The sequence below is a fragment of the Lepisosteus platostomus genome, chromosome 3 (genome assembly GCF_059453375.1).
Source record: "Lepisosteus platostomus isolate fLepPlt1 chromosome 3, fLepPlt1.hap1, whole genome shotgun sequence".
NCBI classification, from domain to species: Eukaryota; Metazoa; Chordata; class Actinopteri; order Semionotiformes; family Lepisosteidae; genus Lepisosteus; species Lepisosteus platostomus.
The window spans coordinates 5,702,608-5,726,479 of NC_142613.1; the positions used below are offsets into that span (position 1 = coordinate 5,702,608).

The following is a 23,872-nucleotide window of genomic DNA, read 5'->3' on the forward strand; positions in this document are numbered from 1 at the left end:
AATTGAAGTAGCTTTCAATTTTAGTTTTCAATTTATATATATAGGGTTTTTTTCTCTGCTGATTTTATTTTATTTTTAGTTTACTATAGCAATCCCACGAGAGGTTGCCCACAGGCCTGGTCTTGCTCTGTCTTGGTGAAAGGCAACCTCTTCTGTTGCAATTGTTCCACCTCTTTAAAGCGTAAAGCCTACTGAATTAATCCCAGATTAACGTTATGATTTTATTTAAAGAACACAAGAAAAAATACATCTAGAAAAATAATAATTTTGATATTAGGTTCAATTGGCCATCCTAACCTGCTGCACACTGGACAATGGACAAAGAGCATGAACTGCCTCAGTGCTCTGCCCTGGGTGGTTTAATAATAATAATAATAATTGCTTACACTTATATAGCGCTTTTCTGGACACTCCACTCAAAGCGCTTTACAGGTAATGGGGACTCCTCTCCACCACCACCAATGTGCAGCATCCACCTGGATGATGCGACTGCAGCCATAGTGCGCCAGAACGCTCACCACACATCAGCTATCAGTGGGGAGGAGAGCAGAGTAATGAAGCCAATTCATAGATGGGGGTTATTAGGAGGCCATGATTGGTAAAGGCCAATGGGAAATTTGGCCAAGATGCCAGGGTTACACCCCTACTCTTTTTTTTGAGAAACGCCCTGGGATTTTTAATGACCACAGAGAGTCAGGACTTCAGTTTTACGTCTCATCCAAAGGACAGCGCCTGTTTACAGTATAGAGTCCCCGTCACTATACTGGGGCATTAGGACCCACATGGACTGCAGGGTGAGCGCCCACTACTGGCCCTACTAACACCTCTTCAAGCAGGAACCTTAGTTTTTCCCAGGAGCTCTCCCATCCAGGTACTCACACTTGTTTAGCTTCAGTGGGTTTAATCCTGTGTGTGCTGCTGACAGGAACTCAGGACCTCTAAGACGTTCATGTAAAAAGCAGTTTAATCTCCAAGCCAACACATCCACACTCCAGGAACACAGAGTGTCCCTGGTGGCACTCAATTAAGCCAACTCTGTGACTTCATCTGTCTCCTTCAGATTATACTGTGTGTTCTTATAAAACATGCTCTTTTCTACAGTAAGACATGAGATTCCAGCAAAATGCACTAGAATTCCCTATGACTATCATTGCTTCTTTGGAAGGTACCATATCCACTTGTCCCATCTGTGCCAAGGGACATTTCCATGTAATGCGGGTATCTTGCCCTCACCCATCCACCTCCCACGCCCACTCACTCTCCGCATTTCACTTTCTCCGCATCAGGCTTCCTACAACTATCATGTCAGCCCACTATCCGGTGTCTCCTCGTCACTTCCATCCTCTCACTGTACTTCCAGCTTTTCATGACCCCAGAAACTGCTGCTTTTTGTTCCAGCCGAGCTCTATTACCTCTCACTTAATTGAACCCATTATTGAATTGATTAATTAGAACTATTTTACTCATTTCAGCTCTTAGGTTGATTAGTAACTTAAAAGGCTTATATAAACCACATGAAGATATCTAAAATATTATTATCTACTGATTAGAATGCCTCCTTTAATATCACTATTGTTTTTCATTCTAAAATTGCATTCTGAAATTCAATTGTTAAAAGTTCTGAAAAACTCCATGTGAAAGTAATATTTTTGACAACATGCAGAAGTTCTTCAATATACTTTACAGTATGCTGATGGACATGCTACAGATACTTTTAAAAAATGTTCCCTATGCTTTTAAAACCAATGGGTACTGGGATTAGTATGTAACAGTACTTTATATAAGGCCATAGTGATCAATCCATTTCAATTCCACTTTATTTGTCATTATACTTACACAGGTACATAGTATAATGAAAAGTGTTTTTCATTAGTCTCTCAGGTGCAGCACATACAGAACAGCAGACAAGACAGTAGAAAGTAAATGCAATACCAATAACAATGTAAAAACCAGTGTGACAGTACCAATATCCGTTAAGAACTGTGCAAAAGTACACAAACAGAGCAAACAGTGCAAAATAATACAGCGTTATCAAATAGCGCAACTCAATCAAGTCAAGTTTTATGTTCAAGTTTGGCTTACATTCAATTGTCGGAGGTATGGTGTATCTACAGTATGTAGTGGTGTAGGAGTATTGTGTTGGTGCCGTATAAGCCTTTAAACTTCTCCATCTTTGAAACTGTTGGTAATTATAACAAATGACTAATTATGGGTCAAATTAAGTAACCAAGAGTACCTCTCGCTACATCTACTGGGATCACAAGTACCAGGATTGGGAAGCCTTGCCCGTCAGTGTATCTCTGCCTTGCAACCCTTAAACTGCTTCCTCTGCGCCTGTGGCTGGAAGGTTGCCGGTTCGTATCCTGTGGCCGCCAGAGGATAACTACTCTGTTGGGCCCCTGCATAAGGCCCTTAACCCCAACTGCCCAACTGCTCCAGGGTTGCCATGTAAATGGCTGACCCTGTGCTCTGACCCCAAGCTTCTCTCCCTGTCTGTGTGTCTCAAGGACAGCAAGTTGGGGTCTGTGAAAAGACAAATTCCTAATACAAGAAATTGTATATGGCCATTAAAGTGATTTTCTTTTAGTTTATAGTGCATATTCACTGTTGCTTCATGGCCACATGCCTTATGTGCTGTATGTAGCCTTCCACAGTGTATTTGCACTTAACTTCATTGCATTACACATTAGCTGTAGCCTGCTGACTGTTAGCGTTTTGGTCATTTTTATGCAAAGAGAAGTCATTCAGAAGTACCTCTTCCTCTGATTTGTGTGAGAGTAGCATGCAGAAGCATTTAGATCAAAGGAAGGCAATGTTACCACTTTTCTGATGTGCCACAGCAGAACCTTAGTCCAATCAGTACTCCATGCCTTCAGTTTATTTTTAATTAACTAATTGACTCTGATGCTGAAGGTGGCTATACAAATTCAGAAACAGATTAAACTAAAACTTGGAATTGAAATAAAGCACCACCAGAAAAAGGAAAAAAAAAAGTTAATCCAAGCTATGGCTTTTACAACAGCTGCATTGTCAGCTCACCTGTTTTAGCGCTTAGTCACTAAGAAAATCATGAATGCTCAGAGGAATGTCCTTCAAATCCATGCCCTTTTAGGCTATTGTTACAGTAACTTCCATCTTTACACAATTGAATATATTAAAAAATAAAATGCAAAAATTTATTTTCAACCCCAAATTCTTTAAATCTTTAGGCTAGCACTAAAGGTATTCGACCAGTTCAGGGAAGCAATAAAGCCAAGTGGAGATACCTTGCAACAATGGTAGCTTTACAGTACAATTGTGTCTTGGGAGGCAAGGTAACATAAAAAAAGGCATTTTTGGAAAAAAAAACTCAGAGGTAATCAATGCCTGTAAACAAAATACTTGAGCTTGAAACTTGAAATTCTAAAAAATATATATTTATATGTAATCTGCAGTTAAACGACTGCTTCTGAGAGCTCTGCGTGCGCTGATTACATCTGGAATGTCCAGTTATTATGAAAACAAGCGCACCAGACAGAGGGCTAACTGACGGAGGGCTCAGTAAATATGTAATCTAAAACAAAGGTTATGAACCTGATTCTATAATCATTTTTTATGGATTCAAATTTATGTTTCGACAGTTAGAAACGACATGGAAAAATTAAAATATTGAAGTGACATAAAAAAACAAAGAAAAAATAAAAACAATTTTATTACGAATTTTAATAGCATGTACATTAGAGACTTGAGCAGCAGTTCAAGATGCCGCCTGAAATTAAGACAAAATATATAATGTAATAGCGCCACCTCCTGGTGGCAAATATTTCAGTTCTACCCGTGGGAGTAAGAAATAATTTCGATTCTCAGGCTGCGAGACGTGCGAGGACAGTGATCGGCATCGAAAGGATTCTGATTCTCAAAGCTTGCAGATTAGAATGGCATATGTTTAGCAATAATATTATTTATGGTACCCGAAAGTTTCAGGTTGTTGCACAAAGCTAAGGTATGCGTATATGTGATCTGACAACTGGAATCAATTTCCTGTCGTTAAACTCTGTTTATTTTTAAGTGAATACCAGATTCACAACTATGTCACGAATGTTCCACATTAAAGTCGAAAACTAATTATTAGTTACAATAGTTCAAACTAAAAATTAGTTGCTGCTTTTTTCTCAAACTTGAAATTCATCTCATAGTGAAATGAAATTAAAGTCAGTGCACCAAAAAATTAAGAAAATGTAACAAAAAAAAATGAAAAATGTCAACCTTTAACAGAATGCTTTAAGGTCTGCAAAAATGGACGGTGTGCAGTACTCTCATATCCACGAGTCAGTGCCCAGAGAGAAGAACTGTGTCATAAAATCTTTCTCAAGCAAAAGAATCAACATCTTTTAAAGCTGAGAATGAATTATAACTTCCAGAATTCTAGAAGTTCATGAGCATTTCCAAGAAATAACAAATATCATCTTTTGAATTCCATTTGAACTGGTTTGGTTTGTCTCAAGAGATGAGCAGAATGAAAAGCTCTTATGTAATCATACCAGCTGCATTTGGAGTTGACACATCAGGTCTAAACCATGTCACACTACCCCCTGTAAGCATCTACATTTTAAATTAGAATTTAGATTATTTTTTTATTTAACTTGGCCTTTTGAAGCAAGAGCCTCTGGTTTCAGTCAAAGAGGATAACGATGCAAAAGGTCTCAAGAATGCATCTGACTGCTTAGCGTACAAAGAAAATACTGCTGACATTTTCAGACTGATCCCCCTTGACAGATCACTTTAGGACATACAGCTGAATAAACGATGAAAACATCAAAGGTGAAACGCTGTGTCAGGCAGTGCTAATGGCATGACAATGGTACCCAAACCTCTTGAATTCTCTCCTTTACCACACGTGGCAGACAAGATCTATCAGCTGAGAACCCAGTCTCACCTTTTTGGCTTGTGTCAGCTGCACCTGTGGGGCCTCCCACTCTGTGCTGATCTTGTATCGGCAACGCTGGGCTTGTGGGACTATGCTGCACTCACTGATCTGCAGCTCTGGATACAACACCTCTAATCCCCCTCTGCAAAGCAAAGGAAACACATTTCACCCACTACAGCCATTCAGTCAAAAGTACCTCCCACCAAAGGTATTATCAAAGATTAGCCCCCATGTGTCACCGAAGTCCTTGATATACAGTACAGTACTGGATTTTCTTGATTAGTCATAATTTGTACTTCAACAGTCTCTCCCACCCATGTAGCAGAAATACACAAATTTCTGTAGAGAAAAGAATTGCACCCCTTCTGTCTTTTCAATGCAAAATGCCTTTATACTTATAGATATTATTAAAGGGAAAGGGATAAATCTGTTATAGAAAGGTAAGAAAACAGTCACCCAGGTTTGGAGGTGAACCTGATTAATTCTGAACCACACATACCCCTGTCAAATTATGAGTAACGCCAATATTGTGGAGTGCCACTCTCTGGCTTATGCAAGGCAGTAGTGTTTGCATACTGGACAAAAGAGATCCTCCATTCTTTGTAGAGCAAATTCAATCCAGTTAGTGCTGCAATCTGGTGACACACACAGCTCATGAACTGTCGATTGGACTACCTGGACTGAAACTTTTTCTTTAAAAAATGATGCACAGTGTAGAACATAACTGAACTATCCTAACACAAAACTACAGCTTTATTGATACAAGTGATGTTCATTTTTTTATTGTTCAACCTTAATAGCAGGAGTATTCTCTCAAAACTGGTCTGTTAATGCTGTCTCTCGGGCTGTGAGTACAAAAATGAAGAAAAGTAATTACACAGCAACTTTGCTCCTGGATCCATGCTACTGAAAACACTGAAGAATAACCTCTCTGAAGTACTGATCAAAAGGTTTAAAAAGTTCCATAGATTTCTTTAACAAGCTTTTTAAGAAACGAGCACCCTGTTGTAGATTACTTTTTTATCCTTCTCTCCGATCTCTGCTTCCACCCTACTTACCGGCAGAACTGCTCATCGGCGCTGCTGAGTTTCTCCGAAATCCTGTCCTTTTCTCCCTGAGCAATATCCAGTTCCAACACACTCACAGCCAAGCAAAGCACCAGGATCCCTGACCACTGCATCGCAGCCAGCTTGCTCCTAGTGGGAAGGGAAAAAAAAATCAAATCACACAACCACCCCACTAACGACCCACAGTGTATCATCATTCTTGAGTCATTTCAGGCTTGACAAGCTGCAAAGCCCTGGTACAAACTGTACTGAATTTGCAGGAAGGCATATCGCATATGCTTTTCAAATATCTTTTTACAACAAAAGCCTTTCTTTGCATATTTAATCAAACGAGGTAACGAATATCAATTCTGCAATGCCTTATTAGGGCTTAGATGGGAGAGTCTCCCATCTGTAAAACCTGATGTGCCTCAAATTACTAAGCAATGGGAGTTTTTATACCTGCCTCCCAGTGCTTCTGTGGAAAACAACTTCTAAAGAGAATTCTCAAAGTTGAATGAGGGAAAACGTAGAGGCCAGAGGGAGTGTTTATGTGTCACACAGGCTGAAGCACACAGTGGTAGCAATCCACAGTTAAATAATACAGGTTAACAACACTTGTACTCCTGTTGTGTACAGTATGCCCTGGTAGTCCTGCCTGAGCAATTTTTCTTTTTATGAACCATGCCTCATAGGAACATAAGACCAGTTTCACGAGGAATGACAACACCCAAGATTAAAGCATCATGGAGTGAAATTTTGGCTTTAACTCGCTTGGCTGAGGGCTGACCTACTGGCCAGAGGACAAGGAGACCAGGACCCCCATGCAGGGTGACCAAGGGGCAGCTGCAGAGGTGGAGATGGGTTTGGAGGTGGGATGCAAGAGACATGCAAGAGAGAGAGATAGGGGTCTCGTAGGTATTTACAGCATTTGGGAGAGGAATGGATTGTCAGGAGCGATTGCTAATTACCGACAGCTGAGTCTGACTGAGCTTGGTTGTTGTCATCCCTCCCGAACCTTTGTTATAAACTCCATTACAAATGAGAGAAGGACATGTGTCCCATCTAGCCCATTCAGTACTTACTGTAGTAGCTAAAGGATCCAAAGATCTCGTCCAGCCTGCCTGCACCAGAATAATCAGCTGTGCAAATAAATCACTTCATACCAGCAGGACAGCAGTGAAAAGTAGGCAACTACTCCTTGAGTTCTTCAGCAGGGTTATAATCTAAATTCGCTACCAATCAATCCTTATGCTCACTGTATCATTTTAGAAAGGATTAACAAGATGAAAGAAATTACCTCAATTGGCATTTAGCTCAAAAGCATTTACCAAGACGTTCTGATCCCCACTTGGAAAACAGTAAAGGATGCAGTATGTTTTTTTTGTCTAATTCCAAATGGATGGATTATTCCTTTGGGGAGGGTGGTGGTGAGCAAACTTTAAGTGGCAGGACACATGACTTTTTTACAATTCAAAAACTATCACAGATGAAGCTATCGAAGACCAAGGTTTGTTCTATCTTCTGTCTTCTGCTACAGTACAGTATGTCATCCTTCACCTGTGTAGCTACCCATCTGTGCGTGTGCTGTACATGTACAGCATACATACTACAGTATAAACAAAAAGGCTGTGGTTTATTCTTCAGAGGAAACAAAAATCCAATGGTATCAAAACCCTTAAGCAATATTTGCAATTAGCCAGCAGGACTACTTTGGGTTATTCTGAAAAAGTAAAAATGCCACAAAGATTAGATTTTTTTTTTCCAGATATTCTAGGTAACGTGAGTGGGGCAATTTTCTACCTAATTCTATATATTGCTTCAATTGTACCAGCAAACAATTTTGACAAGGTGATTAACAAGAATCACACATTAACAAATTAATAATCAAATCATTCAGCGTCTTTCAGTACTGAAGAAGATCGTGCTGAAGGAGGTGCAAGATTGATCATCGCATCCATTTCATGTCTACTTCATTACAACAGCACAGAAACCTAAACTTATTCAAGGTACTTTTTCTGGAAACAGTGGAGACAGGATTACACGAAACTCGGCGAAATGCAAACAAAATGCGACAGTTGACATCAAAACCGCAGTAGGAAAAGTGTCAATTGCTTCGCTTGAACCCGAATCTAATAAACTGTGGTTATTGTATCTCAGACGCTACGCAGCATCTGATCTGAAGTGGCAGGCAAAGGAACAGCAGGATCGGAACGCAATCACAAACTATTAAGGAAAAAAAGCAGCATATTTAAATTGTGGAAATTATATCTAAACGGTTTCGTATTTAGTGTTTCCCTTTTTCTAAACAGATGGCACAATACAGCAAACGGGAAGATGCAGAAGCGCAGTTCCACAGGTGTACTGAGAAGGAAAAAAACAGAAAACGGTGCAGTTAAATTAGAACTGCCTTTTGGTTGCCGTGGGATCACCGAGCTGCGGAGCTACAGTGTGGATGGTGGTGGAGAGGAGTCCCCTTCACCTGTAGCTCATTCTGCAGAGTGTCCAGAAAGTGTAAGGAATTAATATTAATAGTAGTATTAACAATTACTTAAAAACCAGATAGGCAACACAACAGATGAAGAGGTACAATAACAGCAGGAAGGGGGATTAACGGGTATTTAAGGAATCCCCAGTTGATCACTGTGCTGGACAGCAGTGAAGTCACTTGAAAATAAAATAAAAACTTGCATTTCTTAGATATTTCCAACTATAGAGTACAACAGTCACACGCCTTCAATATAGAATCTTCGAGATTGTGATGTTTTGTTTGATCAATTTCTGTCCTGTCAATAATAATAATAATAATAATAATAATAATAATAATAATAATAATAATAATAATAACTTTGTGTCTATTTGTCCGAAAGCATATAGCTGTTTCAGCTGTGTACTCGAAGATGTATATCAGGTACTGAACTAATCTCTTTGTTGACCAGAACTGCCATTTATCCCCCGACAAGATGTAAAAAGACAACTATAGAAACACAAGTGACTGTTGTGCGAAATAAAGAGTACATACTGTACAGTATGTGGAAGCAAATTAAACCCACACATTTCCTAATGCCCACAAGTTTCGTGTCTGCGTTTAACTTCATAACTATCCTTAATCCTTATGCGCAAGCTTCGCGGCTCTTCTATGTTTCAAAGGACAAGAAGAAACGGAATACGGGAGAGTGAGCACTGAACCCGACTGTTGAACTGGTTTAATCTCATTTCAACATTTTGTTGTCAGCGTTAAAAAAAAAAACTTTAGATGTAAACACGGGAGAGGGAAGAAGAAGAGATGTCGAAAGTTTTAACCTTTATTTTGCGATACATGAGTGTCCGCAATGAGCACCGCAGCGGCTGACTCACCTAGCCCCCGTGTGAAAGTGATTCTGTACTGTGTGGTAGTTCTCCAGTTACCATCAGAAATTGCATTTGTTTCTCAGGGTTGCGGCAAACGGGAGCCTGCATAATGGGCACAGGACTGGGGAGGGTTCGCACCCCAGTGAACAGGACGCCAGTCCATACCGGGGGCACAGCCTCACACGCACACAACGAAGACAGGGAGCCGCCCACCCGCCTGGCCCGCACGCGCTCGGGGGCCGAGAGAAGAGCCACGCGCCCGTGAGGAGGACATATGAACTCCTCGAGGAAGGGCGTCCAGGACGGACCCAGGACACCAAGACTGTTTGTGAGCCCGAACTAACCGCGGTACCCGTCAGCAGCCGGACGCGAACAATTTATCTGCTTAAAAAACTCTCTCCACAGGAGAGAAATATTTCGGAAAGAAAGCAATGACGTTTGCATGCGACGCAGGTCATATCGATACGCGTCCCATGCTTTCACAATTTTACATAATTTATATCAACTTTTAAGTTCCAATTTTCCTTTACCTGGAGATAAAGTTTTAATATTGTACATACTGCATTAAGGCGGCTAACTTTCAAGCTTACAGAGAACACGTAACATTTAACAAGTACTAGGCTTTCACAGTTTACAAATAAAACTGTTCCATTCTCCTGTATTTTGTCAACACGGTAAACTTCCAGACGAGTTAAAAATACGCAGTATACGGCTGTGCTCCGAATAGCATCATATTGCATTTGTTCAGCACTCCAACCCAAGCAGTAAAAAATCACCATGCATTGACATTAGCTATACAGATATACGTGTCATAAAGGAAAAATACTTTTACCTTGCTTTTACAAGAAAATAATGGAGAGTGTCTCGCTGTGGATATTTATAATCACGCGTATATTTATAACCGCAGTTTTAACTTTCAAATGGTTATAAGGAGCAGACACGGCTGAGAAGTCTGTCGACCCACCTCTTCTCACCCCCCATTGGCCTTTTAGCTTGTCATAATGTTAATTTATTCAAGGTTGGGGGGTGTATGGTCCTGTTAGTTGTCAATATTCCTCCGCACTGAGCGCAGGTGTTGAGGGACCGCTGAAGGATCTGTGGGTGCTGGCTTATGGTAATCTAGCAAGTGGGAGCAGGCTACAACAAACTGCATTTTCTATTATTATTTTATGTTATTAAAAAAAAAACAAGGGTGGCAACAGGTGCAGAGTTGAGTTTGTGTTTCAGGCAGTGGTTCCCTTGTCCCAAGTGTCCAAGTGAACTGTTTCTAATGCATTTCGTTTTAGCCTAGTTCGGAATCTGTTCGGCTTGTTCTTTGAGGCACATTTGTGCAATTGCTCCTAAAAAAAACAAACTGATCGGTGATTTTGATCGTCTCTGGCCATTTCGGAGGTTCGGAAGAGGCCGCCCGTTCGTGGGCTGGCTAAAATGTAAACCGGATTCACTCCGGAGAAAGGAAAACCACACACGTTGTGCCACGACGTCATCACCTTCAACTCTTGGTCAGAAATTGATCACCCGTTTAAAAGATGGTTTGACACAATCAAGGGGCCAGATTGTTAAGAGCAAGTCGAGAACAAGAGCCACCAATGTCGAAAAGGCGTTTGTATCAGAAACAGCAAAGGATTTTGTCTTAAGCTGTAAAAACCGTGTGTGTTTAAAGCCACTCCCGGGGATGGGTCAATGAAAACACATTCTGGAAACGGTATTTAAATATTGGCTTAGCAATAGTCAAGTATCAACAAAAGAAAGGCTTTAATGATCCAATCCTATAGGTAACTGGCAATAAACATTTATGGAGGAGCCAATTTGAAGAGAAATAACTAATTCATTGGTGGAACACTTTCAGAGGAGGTATAGAGTTTTTCTTAAAACACCTTATTTTTGTGTTGGTTTGTAAAGGGCTCCTTTTGGAGTTTGATGTTTGTAAACAGGTTATCTTTAAACTAGGCAATGCTTCTAACACCTTCTTTCTGTTCCCTTATGCTGACATGTAGGCTGAAGTGATGAGGTGCTCGATTAATACATTCAAGAATGCAGAGGGCATTTTAGAACAGACTACAAGATTTTATAAAAATAAAGACCTTCCATTGGTCATGATCGTATAGCGGTGCAGAGCTTTGGACTCTCACTGAAAAGATGGAGCGTAAACTCATGGGTTTTGAAAACAGTGCCTTAAGACAGATTTTTGGACCAGTGAAAGAAAATGGAGAATGGAGAGGAAGGAAAAACAGAGAATTGAGAGAGCTTTATAAGGACCCTGATATTGTTGCTACTGTCAAAGGAAGAAGTCTACATTTGTTTGGCCATGTAATGAGAAGTGATCAAGATCTAATAAAAGAGGTAGTAGGAGAGAATACTGAGGGAAAGAGGGCACGAGGAAGGCCTAGAACAAGATGGCGTGACTCAGTGGAAGAAGATGGCCACAAGACGGAGATTGATGTAGACGCCTGGAGAGATAGAGTAGGATGCGATGGAGGAGGCTAGTGGGTGAGGCAATGGGCCGGCTGCGGCTCGAGACGCCACTGCAGTAAATAAAGACCGTCCATTTGTCTGCTGTGCTCCATATCGATGTGTCTGCCGTGTCAAAGCCCGTCTGAAACATCCACCCTTCCCTCATCATCCAGCAGTGTATCCTCCTGTGGAACATACAGTATCCTAGAGGCATAAAACTGCAAGGCAGGACAGAGAGCTCACACCCGCTCTCCTCCTGGACAGGGCAGTCCGTTGGGGGGCAACAGAGAAGGAAAACCTCGTTTCGATTATTCCTACAATTTTGGCCATAATATTGCAAGAAAGATGTTGCTGTACTGGACCCAGTGCAAGGATGAACCATCAGATGCATTCTGGGACTTCAAGCAAGGTCCTACAGGGACAGGCTGAAAGAATTAAACCACTTGTGGTCTTATTCAGAGAAGGCTATGAGGCACTGTGATACAATTATTCAAAATTCTCAACTAAACATTGGAACACAAACCAGAGGGCACAAGTGGAAAGCAAGTGGATTTTGCATTTAAAAGCAAGAACCGGAGGTTCAACTAGCTACTTCCAAATGGGCTAGATGTGCCATGTGGCCTCTTCTTATTTGTAACCTCTCTTATGTTTTTATTATTTAGAATAGTTAATCAAACAGGCAGCCAGTCTTTGGGTGGTGGGAGGAAAACGAAAAGCCTAGAAAAAAAACATGCACGGTAAATATGGGGAGAACATGCAAACTCCACACAGTCTGAAAGTTGAGCCCAGGACCCAGAGCTGTAAGGCAACAGCTCTAACTGGCCACTCTACTGTGCCACCTACTGTCTGAAACGGAAACAACATTACATCGCCAAATTTGTTTTTAAGATGAAAAGCGGAACTTTTGAATGTAAAATCCCCAAATGACCCAAAATGAAAACGGCACACATCTGTCATCAGATTAACTTCTATCATATTTATTAATAAACATTATTTACACATCAAGGACACATGCAACAAAAGATGAGCTCTGCACCTCATTTACCTAACAAATGGGTTTAAATTCCCTTAGTTCATTTATTTTGCAGCATCACAAAAGAGAAGGACACAAGTCAAAAACAAAAGCCTCATTGAAATACAACACAGAGAAAACATTAAAGTTTTATATATTTAGTCAGTATCTACACAAGGCTTCTTTATTAAAAGAGCTCTACACTACCATGATTGTACAGCAGAATCTCATCCTAGCAGCTGCTTTTTGCTCACTTTGGTTTTGTGCTTCTCTGCAGCGGTGAAATTAGCACCTGAACACACAGATAAGGGCTCCTGAAGGTCTGAGTTAGATTGACCATGTTTATTATTATTTCATTTTTTGCAATTTAACACCTGAATTCTAGTGCCAGTGTTGAGTATGAAAGATGCTGCAATCTCACCTCTTTAATGGCCTACTGAAGCATGTCTTGCTGAAACAGCTTTCCATTTTGTGCATGCTGCTTTACTATTGTAGATTGGCTTGGATAGTTTATCAATATGTTTATGCAGCACAGACTCATTTCCGATGCAATATACAGCATATATATTTAAACACACATAGAAATATAGATTTTAAAGACATTTCCTATAGAATTATCATCTAGGCAACAATTCAGATACATAGTTGGGGCTTGTTGCATTCAGCATGTTTCCATTGATACAGCGACTTTTAAGACATCAGTCCACACTTGTAAGGTCACCCCTTCCACTTGAAATTGAGCACTGTAATCTCAATAATTTGTGTGAAGATCTCTGTGTTTGATGGGAGATTCACCAAAAATCTCCCATCTCCCAGTAACCTCCCAGTAACTAAAACCTAAATAACACCAGAACGCTGGGGGTGGGTGAAAAGATGTGACGTCTGCAGCTACTGTACATGAATGTCACTGATTAATACAGAATGAGTGATGTACAATTAATTTGTTAAGGTATCCTTTCTAATGCCGTGAAAGGCTCATTATAGTTACAGAGTAAAACAAACTGAACTCATATTCCTAATGGCCATGCCTATTAAAAATACATAGCAAAAACAAAATACAGGGGACTCATTTATACTTCTTGTAACAGGATACTTCAGACATGGGCTTTGTTTTCTCTTTATCTATTCAGCACCTGTTGTGTGATCAATGCCATCACTCTAAGGGCGTGTGAGCTCTGGCACTGAACCAAAGGAAAGACACTGCAACATACTGTACAGCAAAGCAGGAGATCATTGTCTGCTCTTGTACTCTAGCCAGCGATTCAGAATTTTAAAATATTGATTGGCGAATTAAGAAATAAAATCAACAGGTGTAGACAGAGAAAAGGGCTGTACAATAACAAATTCGGTGAAGCTATACAAGATGCACACTGTAGCCCTACAGCCCCGAAGGCTTCATCTCATCAGCACTTGGAAGCTAAACTAACCTGGGCTTGGCTTTAGAAGCAGGTAGTAAAGGGCACTAAAGTGCAAGAGCTGCATGCAGTGTACAGATGGGCATTGCCCAGGGTGAAAATAAAAGCTTCATTCCACTGCTATTTTACCAATTTAATGCTTCACAAACTGGAAGCCCTTGTAAAATTGTAGTGATAAAGCAGAAAAAAAATCTGTATGATAATACTGTAGATGAATATTTTATGTGTGTAAATACCAGTTTATACAGTAGGTGTGCTCTGGGCAGGTTACTTCTAAATTTTAATGTATTATATAATGGATTATAGTTGCAAGTTTCTTGTGCAAGGGATTACTTTTTCAAAATTAACATCAAGCTGGGGAAAATATTTTTTAATGTAATAAATTCCACCAATACATTTATTGTTTGTATAATTACAGTAGTTAGCAAAGAATGTCTTAAAAACAATTAGTCCAAAACTGTTTAATTTTAAGAAGTAACCCTGTTCAAAAGAAACTAGCAACTGAAATGTGTTATTTACTAACTTCGCCTGTTATTTATGCTTTATATATACACATATATTTATGTCATGTCTGTTTTTAAGCTACCCAAAAATACAAAAAAAACATAAAAGCACTTTAGAAACCAAACAGATGTTTTCTTGAGAAAGACAGAAAAAGCATACAGCAATGTGTGGAAGCAGACTTTCCAATTTCAGGAAGTTCTTTTATGAGAATTATTTAAATTCCACAGGACTGGCTGTAAACACTGCTTACTCAAATGAATTATAACATTAAGATTGAAATGAGTACAAATACTGACCTAAGAACAACCTGCATGCAGTGTCAACTTGGTTAAGAGCTCACAGCTTTAGAAACCAGTGGCAGCTCAAACTATCAGGCAGAGTCTCCCAAAGGTCACAATATCTCATCCTGTTGAACCTGAAAGTCTGGATACAGGCAGACTGTTGATGATGGAGATGAGACAATGACGTAAAGCAGAACTTTTGACAGTGTTTTCGCTTTCTTGTTTTACAAGCCTTAAAAAAAGAATTGCAGTCAACACTGATTTAGCCCTGGGTAAAACTAATGATGTATTACATGAAGCAGGGGAAGGCTTAGTCAGCTCAACAGCAGTACTGTCATTACATTAAAAGTTTGTTTTGCGACCCTAGCATAAAATGTCTTTCAAAGAACCAAGCTAGGGAATTCTCTAAAAAGCATTCAAAGTCAATCAAAAATCAAACTAGAGCAGCATGAATGAAATAGTGTAGGCATGCACATGCAACATTGACAGCCCTGTGATATACAGCATGTATAGTACAGTGATTTCCTTTATGTAGAACTTTTCACGGAGGCTGGTTTTGCCACCAATTGTGAGCTTGTCAAACTAGATGAAATGGCAAGATGCACCCTTTATGTTTCTGGTCTGACACGTTATCAAAAAGAATTTTGCACCATATTTTCCACAATGGACATTTTTTTGCTAGTGCCATATACTGTAAATTCCTCATAGTGGTTAAAATCAGAGCTCCCGCATAAAGTGCTCTGTTTTATGTTACATTTCCTGATTAGCATCTACCAGGCTGATATTTTTATGATGGTGCTGTTAATGTTTTCCATACTGTAACACTACCTCTTCAGAATGAAGCATTCCCATCTACGGGATGAAGCCGAAATTTGTTGACTTTGCTATCCTACAGAAGGTGTCATCAGTAGCACAAAGTGATATCACCTCTGACATTTTGTTTTCCCTGGGTCTTACTGTAGCTTGCAGAGCTGTCACATGAGTCAGTTTGTCTCCCAACAAGCCAAACACACCCCTTCGTGACCATATCTGCACACTCTGAGAATGTATTTGAAGAGAAAGCATGTCTCACCGTATATGCTTAATTCTGTTACAGTTACATTTCGTAAGAAGTTACTTTGCAGTATCCCTGTTTTTTTAACAGATTCAGCATGTCTGATGTAAATTTTAAATTCCACTTGTACACAAATTGCTCCTAAATTTTGTGTTTGGCCACATTCACTGTAGAATACAAATGGTTTGACAGATTTAAAAAAAAAACTGCACGTTATAAAAGCCAAACCGCAACTTAATTTAATACTGTATGGTTCCACAAAAAAAGTGCTTAAATTTTAGAGAACGTTTTCTTCTGTAGTAAAGAGTTAACTTGCCGTGAAAGAGTTTGGAAACATCTGCAGAGGTGGATAGGCCTGCAGAATATACAGTATGTACTGTATATACATATATGCATTTTCACAACACTCTTTTTTTAATTGAAGAAAAAGTGGTTTGCCTAGGCTAAAACGTTTTTGTAACGGCATAAACACGGGACAAAATCATCACCCTGCAAGAATATCCGAAAAAGTTCACAGTGCTTCATTCATTAAAACATTCAGAACATTTTACTTGACAAAACCAACTTATATTACAATGACAAATACAGGAAATAACGATCATGTTTTTATGTTCGGCAGGAGTCCATAACACCATGAAAGTCTCTGTCCTTGCTCAGAATAAAATACCAGAAATTGGGTACTGTAACGCACTGTGAAGATCATTTGACAGGATCAGGTTACGTGATCAGCAAAAATTTAATTGTTAGTGAAGATTAATTAGTGAGTACTGTGCTTCCCCTTTGATTTTCTGATATACAAGCAACAGAACAGTGCTTTTGGCAGCTGTTTGTACTAAGAAGTGTTTTTGGTAGGTCTGATGTGAGCCTCCATATAGAGGAGGCCATAGTGTTGCTTTGGCCTTGGGTGAAATGTCATATCACAAAGCTATAGGAGCAGGTGCCTGTCTCCTAGCCTCAAACCTACCACTGGGTTTAGTAACATAATTTGTGATTACTCCACCCCCCAGTTAGAGCACCTCCCATTCCTCTCCAGGAAATGAAAGACAGATGGAAACAATGTTCACAGAAATCCCAAACGGCTTTGCAGCATAAAACAGGAATATTGAACCCAGAGACTACATTTTAAAATAAATCTATGTGCAGTATCAATCTGTACATTTTACAATTAAACCAATGTAAGCAATTTTGATTTCTAAACTGATTCAATCTAGGCATGCTCCTTGTTTTTCTTTGTGTATAACTAAAATGTTTCCTAATAAAAACAGTAGCTTTGTTGTGTTTGCCTTAACTTTGAAGTAGTCTTATGCATTTAATAAATATATCAGTTGCACATGCAAAAGCATTTACATGATATATACACACATATGTACTGTATTTAAAGTATACTGTATATATGAGACATACTGTATATATTATGCATGTGTGCACATATATACACAAATTCTGAGTTGATCAAATAAGAGTTGATATCTCAGATTGTAGGCCTGAAAAGATGTTGCTATACATGGGTGTAATGCACCACACGGTGTGTGTGTATATTTATCATTTTCATTATCTTTTTATTCATTTGTTAAAAAAGTGATTTTACAGTAAACATTGCATGGAAACACAAGCTTTAGACTAACCAAGTGGATTTAACTACACAAAAACTCAGAATTGTAATCAAACCAAACCTGGATAAACAACAAAAGAAAAACTCAGAATAGTCCAATACTGCAGTGTAGCAGAATAGTGCAGAGCAATTACTGTAACATGTTTAAACTAATAACCAAAACTCTCATTTGCAAGACTCGTGTTTTACATTATTACTGAGTAAAATTTGTATAATCCACAGAGAGACTTCTGAATATCTTCCATTATCCACAGGAAGCTGCAAAGATATATTCAAAAACATCTATGTCATTTTTTGTAAAGTCAGCAGGCATGTCCTGACACTGATAATAGCACATGTACTGTTTGTATTCATACACACACATAAATCCCATGGTCTTCTGCAAGTTGTCTGATTCCTTGTATGACTTCTCAACTCAATAACATAAACCCACAGGGGTACTTAAGGTGTCACAGTACAGAATGGTTTTCTCAAAGATCTCCAGGGGCTTTAATACTGTACATTGACTGGCTGCAGATAAAACAATTGTGTTACGTCTCTTAGCATCATGATTACAAATCTTTTTTTTATCACATTTCCAAAAAATGCCCAGTTTTCACTAACACTAAATACTTCATTCATCAGTTTTTTTCTGGAGATGCAGTGAGCAAGGACACTACAAGCCACCACCCCACTTTGTCCATCGTTGGAGGAGAAGCTGAGTCACTCAGGCATCTCACAAGTCCATTTCCACCTAGGGTGCCGTACCAGTGCTTGCAGTCACAGCACACCAAGCAGAGTAATAAAAGTCAACACACATGCTTTTCAGAGCTTGCTCCTTGAAATCTGGTCAGAAGATCCCCTATTGAACAGCAGCACTGGGAAAACAGACAGACGAGGCTCTCTGTAAGACATGGGTGTAAGATGAGGGTCCATAACTAATTCACAATGTCTCTCTCACTAGTTATTTTAAGTAACGCCAGTGCTCCTTTAACTTTAATTGACAACAGAGATAAGAAAATACCCCAAAACCTCTCCAATGTTTAAGCAAGAAAATAACATGCTCTAAGCTTCAGGTCATCCCAGTTGCTACCTGAACAGGTTGCATTAGGCTGAGCAATATTTCAGGTACTGTGGATGGATGGTTACCATGTTACTTATTTGGATGAAAACTGACTTTTTTCACTGGGACTGCTATTGTTTAAGGAGCTGTATCAGAGAGTTTTGTATTTACAAATAAAAGCTTTGACTGGTACTTGAAGAAAAAACATATTCATATACAAGACAGTTTTCTTTTTTTTCAGAGACATTCCAAGAGTAAACACTGAGGCTCCAACAAATTTAAGTGCATTTCACTAGTGTACACTCCTTTCTGTCCCTTACTGCAAGTGTGTGTTATCACAACACTGGAAGAAGTTCTTCTCTCGTGATATGACAGAGATCACAATGCATCATTCACTATAATTTGATGGGACACCTACTGTACAGATGATCAGTTCCTTGTCATATGGACACTACTTGTTTTTCACTAAAATCAATCAAATGTCTAGAAATACTACAGCAGATACAGAATTCCAGCTTAATACCAAATTAATTTTGGATTTGTTTTCACTCAGTATAAAGAACAACTAACACGCAATAAAAAGCTACCTCAAATTATGCATTTTTGTATGTTGTCCAGGTTCTTGTATGAAGTGATTTTTCCAATATAGAACTGAAATTTGAAGAAGAAAGCATTGCTTAATCTCAAGAATATGTCTGTACAATTAAGTCAAGTTGATCTCATTCTTATGTGAATTTTAAGGACTGGAGTAAACTGGATGTGGTGTTATCTAAAGATATGTTTTACAGGACATAGCCTTAAAAGGTTTACCCAGTCACTTTGGCATACATTATGACTGGGCTTAAAAAGTGTCAAAATACAGACTTGTTGTTTAACTGTTTTGCTGGTCATTTAATGAGACACATATTCACCAACTGACACATAATCAGAATCATTAGCAGTTTGAAAGGTGGTGTTAGCTGCAAATCCTGGAAGATGTCAGCATGCCAAAGGTTTTTATTTCTGCCTTTGTCATACTTCCTCTAGGGCACCCAAGCAAAAGAAACATCAGCTGGTATCAGCATCAACAAGAGGACTGGCGTACTGGCTCATCGTGAATGTTTTCTCCCCACATTGATCCTGAATACTCCAGATACACTTGACAGCTTTTGCTCCTCACGTGTCCCAGAGAAGGAAAATCTTCATATTCGAGGCCAATGCACTCCACAGAAATTGATGTTCCACAGCTCTCTATGGGGAAAACAAGCAAGATGTGAAAGGGGAAAAAAAACATGAGCCTGACCTAAATGTTCTCCTGCTCTGAAAGGACCTTCCAATCCAAAACTGCACAGCCAAGGGTACAGTGCTATTTACTCCCCCGCAGAAACACCACAGAGCGGTGAAGGTGGGCCTAGATGTCAAGGCCTCGGGTGCAACCTGTTTTGTTACCGAATTTCCCATCCACGCCCCCCTGGCTCCTCTTTCCAAGGGTTGGGCAGGGCCTTCAAGAGCTAATCAGACCACAGCAGAAGAGCTAGAGGAGGAGGAGGACGAACTGGAGGATGGGGAGGAAGGCAGGTTCCAAAAGAGCCACTTGCGCTTGCACTGGCGCTTTTGGTACAGGTAGTCCTCCTTCTCTCGCTCCTTGCGCGCTCTCTGGTAGTGATCGTCTTCCTTCAGGTACCAGACGGGCGGCCAGCGGTGCTTCTCGAAATACTCTTGGTTCTCTGGAAATCAGCAGAGAGTCAGAACGCATTGCTTGTCGTCATGTCATGCTGTCATGTACGCATGTATTATAATGTTAAATTGCATTTAAAAATCCTTTGATAACAGAATGCTAAGGAATTATTTATGTTATTTTCTAATTTTTCTGGCAATTACAGCACAAAACAGAGATTTAATTTGGTTTAACTGTAAAGCCACTGAAGCCACAGCAATGCTATTATTTCTGTACATTTTAATTGTCTTCGTTTCTACTGTTCTAACAGGTGAATACCTGCAGATTTGGCCTTCATGTCACGTGGGAACTTGCGACACACACTGTTGTAGTTGGTGCAGATGTGGTGGAGACACCAGTCGGTGAGCTGATGCGCACAGTGAAACTACGAGGACACACGAAAACAGAGGCAGGTAAGAAAACACTCAGTGCTTAGCAGAGCAAACTGCCTTAAAATGGCATTCCATAGGAATTTCCTCTAAATCAGGGTCCCAGCCCCGGTCCCAGGCACCCCACACATCCCCAATTACAATAACTGGACCCTTAATTGACCTGATTTAGCATTTATTTTTTCCAGGTCCTTACATACAGTATGTTGGAGCAGAGATTCTTAATATCACCCACATTTCAGTTTTTCAAAAACAAGCAAAAATTCCAGTCAAACAACTTGGCAGTTAAATTCAACTTAAGATGGATTTAAAAAAACTAAAGAACAAACACCAGCAGGCGTGAAGGACCCCAGAACCAGGGTGGGGACCCCTACTCTGAATGAAGGTTCCACTATTCTGAGAAAACAGTCCTGTTCTGTGAAAAGACATTGTTTAGGTGTTGGATGCTGCATTTTTAATTTGGCAGAAGAATAAAATCGGCCTCTTGGTTTTGATTTGAGCTCAATTTAATTGCCCTTGAAGTAGCTTTTAAATAGTTTACACTTTTCAGTTTTTTGGAAAATGTTATGGAAAACAAAAAAAGCTTGGATGTTTGTTCTCAATTCAACTGCTTATGTTTTTCTCAAGTTTTCCACCTCTGCTGTACATGCCAATTCCTTTTGCCCAGGGAAACATTAAATTAACGTAGATAAACCAGCAACTGCAAAAAATGAGATCTCCAGGAATAAGAGGAAAGAGATGGAGGAGGTAGTATGTAGAGGGTCCCAATAAAACAATGTAGAAGTTCAGTATAAAAGCAGCATATTTCTTTGACTCATATTCCCCATCAGGAGGAAGAGACCAGATATATCTACCCATACCTGCGCCATTTCAAGGTACACCAGCACATCTCCATCAATGTCAACTCCCATCATGGCTGCCTCCATCAACATTGTCACAGTGTACAGCTCTGCAATGAGACACCAGCTCCGTGAGCACTCACCACTCCTGACTGCTGAAGGCCACACTGCATCCCTCTGATGATCACGGCTGTAAGCTCTACGTTACACAGCAATTGCATGATGGCGGCGCCCTCGCAGGCAGCAGCCCAGCGAGCTCTCTTAAACGGATCTTTATCGTTGTTTTTTTTTCTCGTCCGAGAGCTAGCTAAATAGCATTTCGTTATACCATATACCATGTATATGAGTGTAATGACAATAAACTTGAACTTGAACTTGAACAATATATATTCCACTCCACTATCTGAGCACAGGTCAAATGATCTGGAACTCCAGGACTTAAATACGGGAAGGGAATGTCCTGGAGATCACGGAAGGTTGTCAGAGCTGGGGTAATTATATAGACCATGACTGTATACAAACTGCTAGGGTTCACTGTCCCTCCTTCCTTTGGCCTCTCCTGGGTCCCAGGTCCAGTCCCCTACTGGCCCAACACCTCCACACTGCCGATGTGTTCGCTCTGACTGCATGGTAATTGACTTTGTGAGTGTCTAGGCAAACAGTGTGTCTCTATCTGTGATGTTTGGTGCCTGTGCTGACTATATTATAGCAACAAGAAGACCTTATAAGGGGAGAGAACAGAACATTAAAAAGAAAACAAACCATACCCAACAAACAGACTGGCCACTGTGCGCACAACTCAAAGAAACAGCCACTGGCCCACTCCCACTTCTAACTCTCTGTGACGTAAGGAGGACAATGGAAGAGAGTATGAGAATGGGCATGGGAGGAGAAATAAAGATCTGGGAGACAAACTCCTTGTATAGGTGAAAATCAAAAATCCCAAAATGAGAAGTGAGTTTGATCAGTTGATCAATTTACAGCTGACAGAAGAAGTTTCATATTCCTGTTCTCTCTTATGAGAAGTAGCCTCCACAGTGCTTTTACTTCTTTCTACTTTTTCTACTCTCCAACCTGGAATTAACCTCTGCTCATTCACGCAGATGCAGCTCCAGACTCAATCCTACTGATTGTCATCCCTGTCTGGTCTTGTGGCTTTGCTCATTACGCAGGGCCTAACAGAGTGTGACCGGCGTGTGTGTGTGATATTCATGTACATGGCACCAGCCCCGGGTACCTGTGAGCGCCACAAGGTGAGGCAGACAGAGGCGATTGGCCAGGACGATGAGCTCCATGGCATCCAGGTCTGGCCGGGAGCAGAAGCGGCCCGTGTACAGGTACTCCAGCACCGCCCGCATGCAGCTACGCGTTGTGTTGGGAAAAAGCACCTGCAAGAAACACACAAACAACACAGCGTGACCACAGGGTGGGAGCGTGGTTAGAACTCTGAGAGAGCCCTTGGGTTGGTGAATATTTTTAAAACGCTGATGCCATATCTTTGAGCTAATGTGTACAAACTATGTCAGTGTACTGAAAGCGCCAATATCTCCAGGAAGCTGGTGTTAAATCGACTGACAAATACAAGCACGTGTGATGGTGGTTGTGGTTGGTGCAGCCAGGGCAACGTAGCGGCACCCCAAATTACTCTCAACGTCCCAGAAGTCCTCAAAGCAACGCAATGTGCTGCATTTTTTCTATATCAATCAGAACGTTCTAAGACTTCAAATATTCCTCAGTAACTGTCCCTTCCAGTTCTCACAAGGGACCCACCTCTTTGGTGCAGCTCTCCACAAAGGGCCCCCCAAACATAGCAGCCATCCAATCACAGCTAGAGATGAGCAGGGGCTTGTGAGCCAGGATGGTGCCATCGTCCAACTTGAACACCACATCTGATGGAGATAAGAAATAGAAAAGCCATACTTCAAATTTATTCTCCTACAGAAGGATCTCCTACATTACTTTTGCTACTTTTGCCATTGGGAAAGCATTTCAAGTAGGAAGCTGCGTCATCATGGGTAGGCTGCAAAGGAAGAGGCAAAGGTTTATTCCATGCATAAAGGAAACAAAAAGAGACACCTGAAATAGGCTCCACAGCTGAAACACTGACCCTATTTTCTTTTCCTTTCAGCATGTAATAAACCTTTACATGTTCCAATGGAAAAGCATGATGCGTTCAACTGAATTACTAAGAACTCTGAGCGTTAGTCAAGCTTTTTGCCTGCCTATCACTGTGGAGTTTTAATGTATCAGTTAACAGTCATAGGTAAGTGA

General features: G+C 40.3%; 2 protein-coding genes across 12 annotated transcripts in view; both read right to left on the reverse strand.

Moving 5' to 3' along the window:
- pebp4 (phosphatidylethanolamine binding protein 4) overlaps window positions 1–10,294 on the reverse strand; it is a 124,406-nt gene extending 114,112 nt beyond the window's left edge. For 2 of the 3 annotated variants that reach the window (XM_088624071.1, XM_088624069.1), the window contains exons 1-3: window positions 10,136–10,294; window positions 5,965–6,102; window positions 4,916–5,048 (exon numbers count right to left, since the gene is read on the reverse strand). In XM_088624071.1, the coding sequence (XP_088480197.1) occupies window positions 4,916–5,048; window positions 5,965–6,086 (255 nt within the window). In that variant the 5' untranslated portion in view covers window positions 6,087–6,102; window positions 10,136–10,294. Of the gene's footprint in view, window positions 1–4,915; window positions 5,049–5,964; window positions 6,103–9,309; window positions 9,452–10,135 lie in introns of those variants that run through there. The other variant, XM_088624070.1, reaches the window with a different exon arrangement.
- A 2,419-nt stretch (window positions 10,295–12,713) lies between these two features.
- rhobtb2a (Rho related BTB domain containing 2a) overlaps window positions 12,714–23,872 on the reverse strand; it is a 40,357-nt gene continuing 29,198 nt past the window's right edge. For 6 of the 9 annotated variants that reach the window (XM_088624064.1, XM_088624066.1, XM_088624065.1 and 3 more), the window contains 5 exons: window positions 23,372–23,490; window positions 22,839–22,989; window positions 21,623–21,711; window positions 20,653–20,758; window positions 12,714–20,383 (listed from right to left, as the gene is read on the reverse strand). In XM_088624064.1, the coding sequence (XP_088480190.1) occupies window positions 20,172–20,383; window positions 20,653–20,758; window positions 21,623–21,711; window positions 22,839–22,989; window positions 23,372–23,490 (677 nt within the window). In that variant the 3' untranslated portion in view covers window positions 12,714–20,171. The remainder of the gene's footprint in view (window positions 20,384–20,652; window positions 20,759–21,622; window positions 21,712–22,838; window positions 22,990–23,371; window positions 23,491–23,872) is intronic. The other 3 variants (XR_015935265.1, XR_015935257.1, XR_015935263.1) reach the window with 3 other exon arrangements.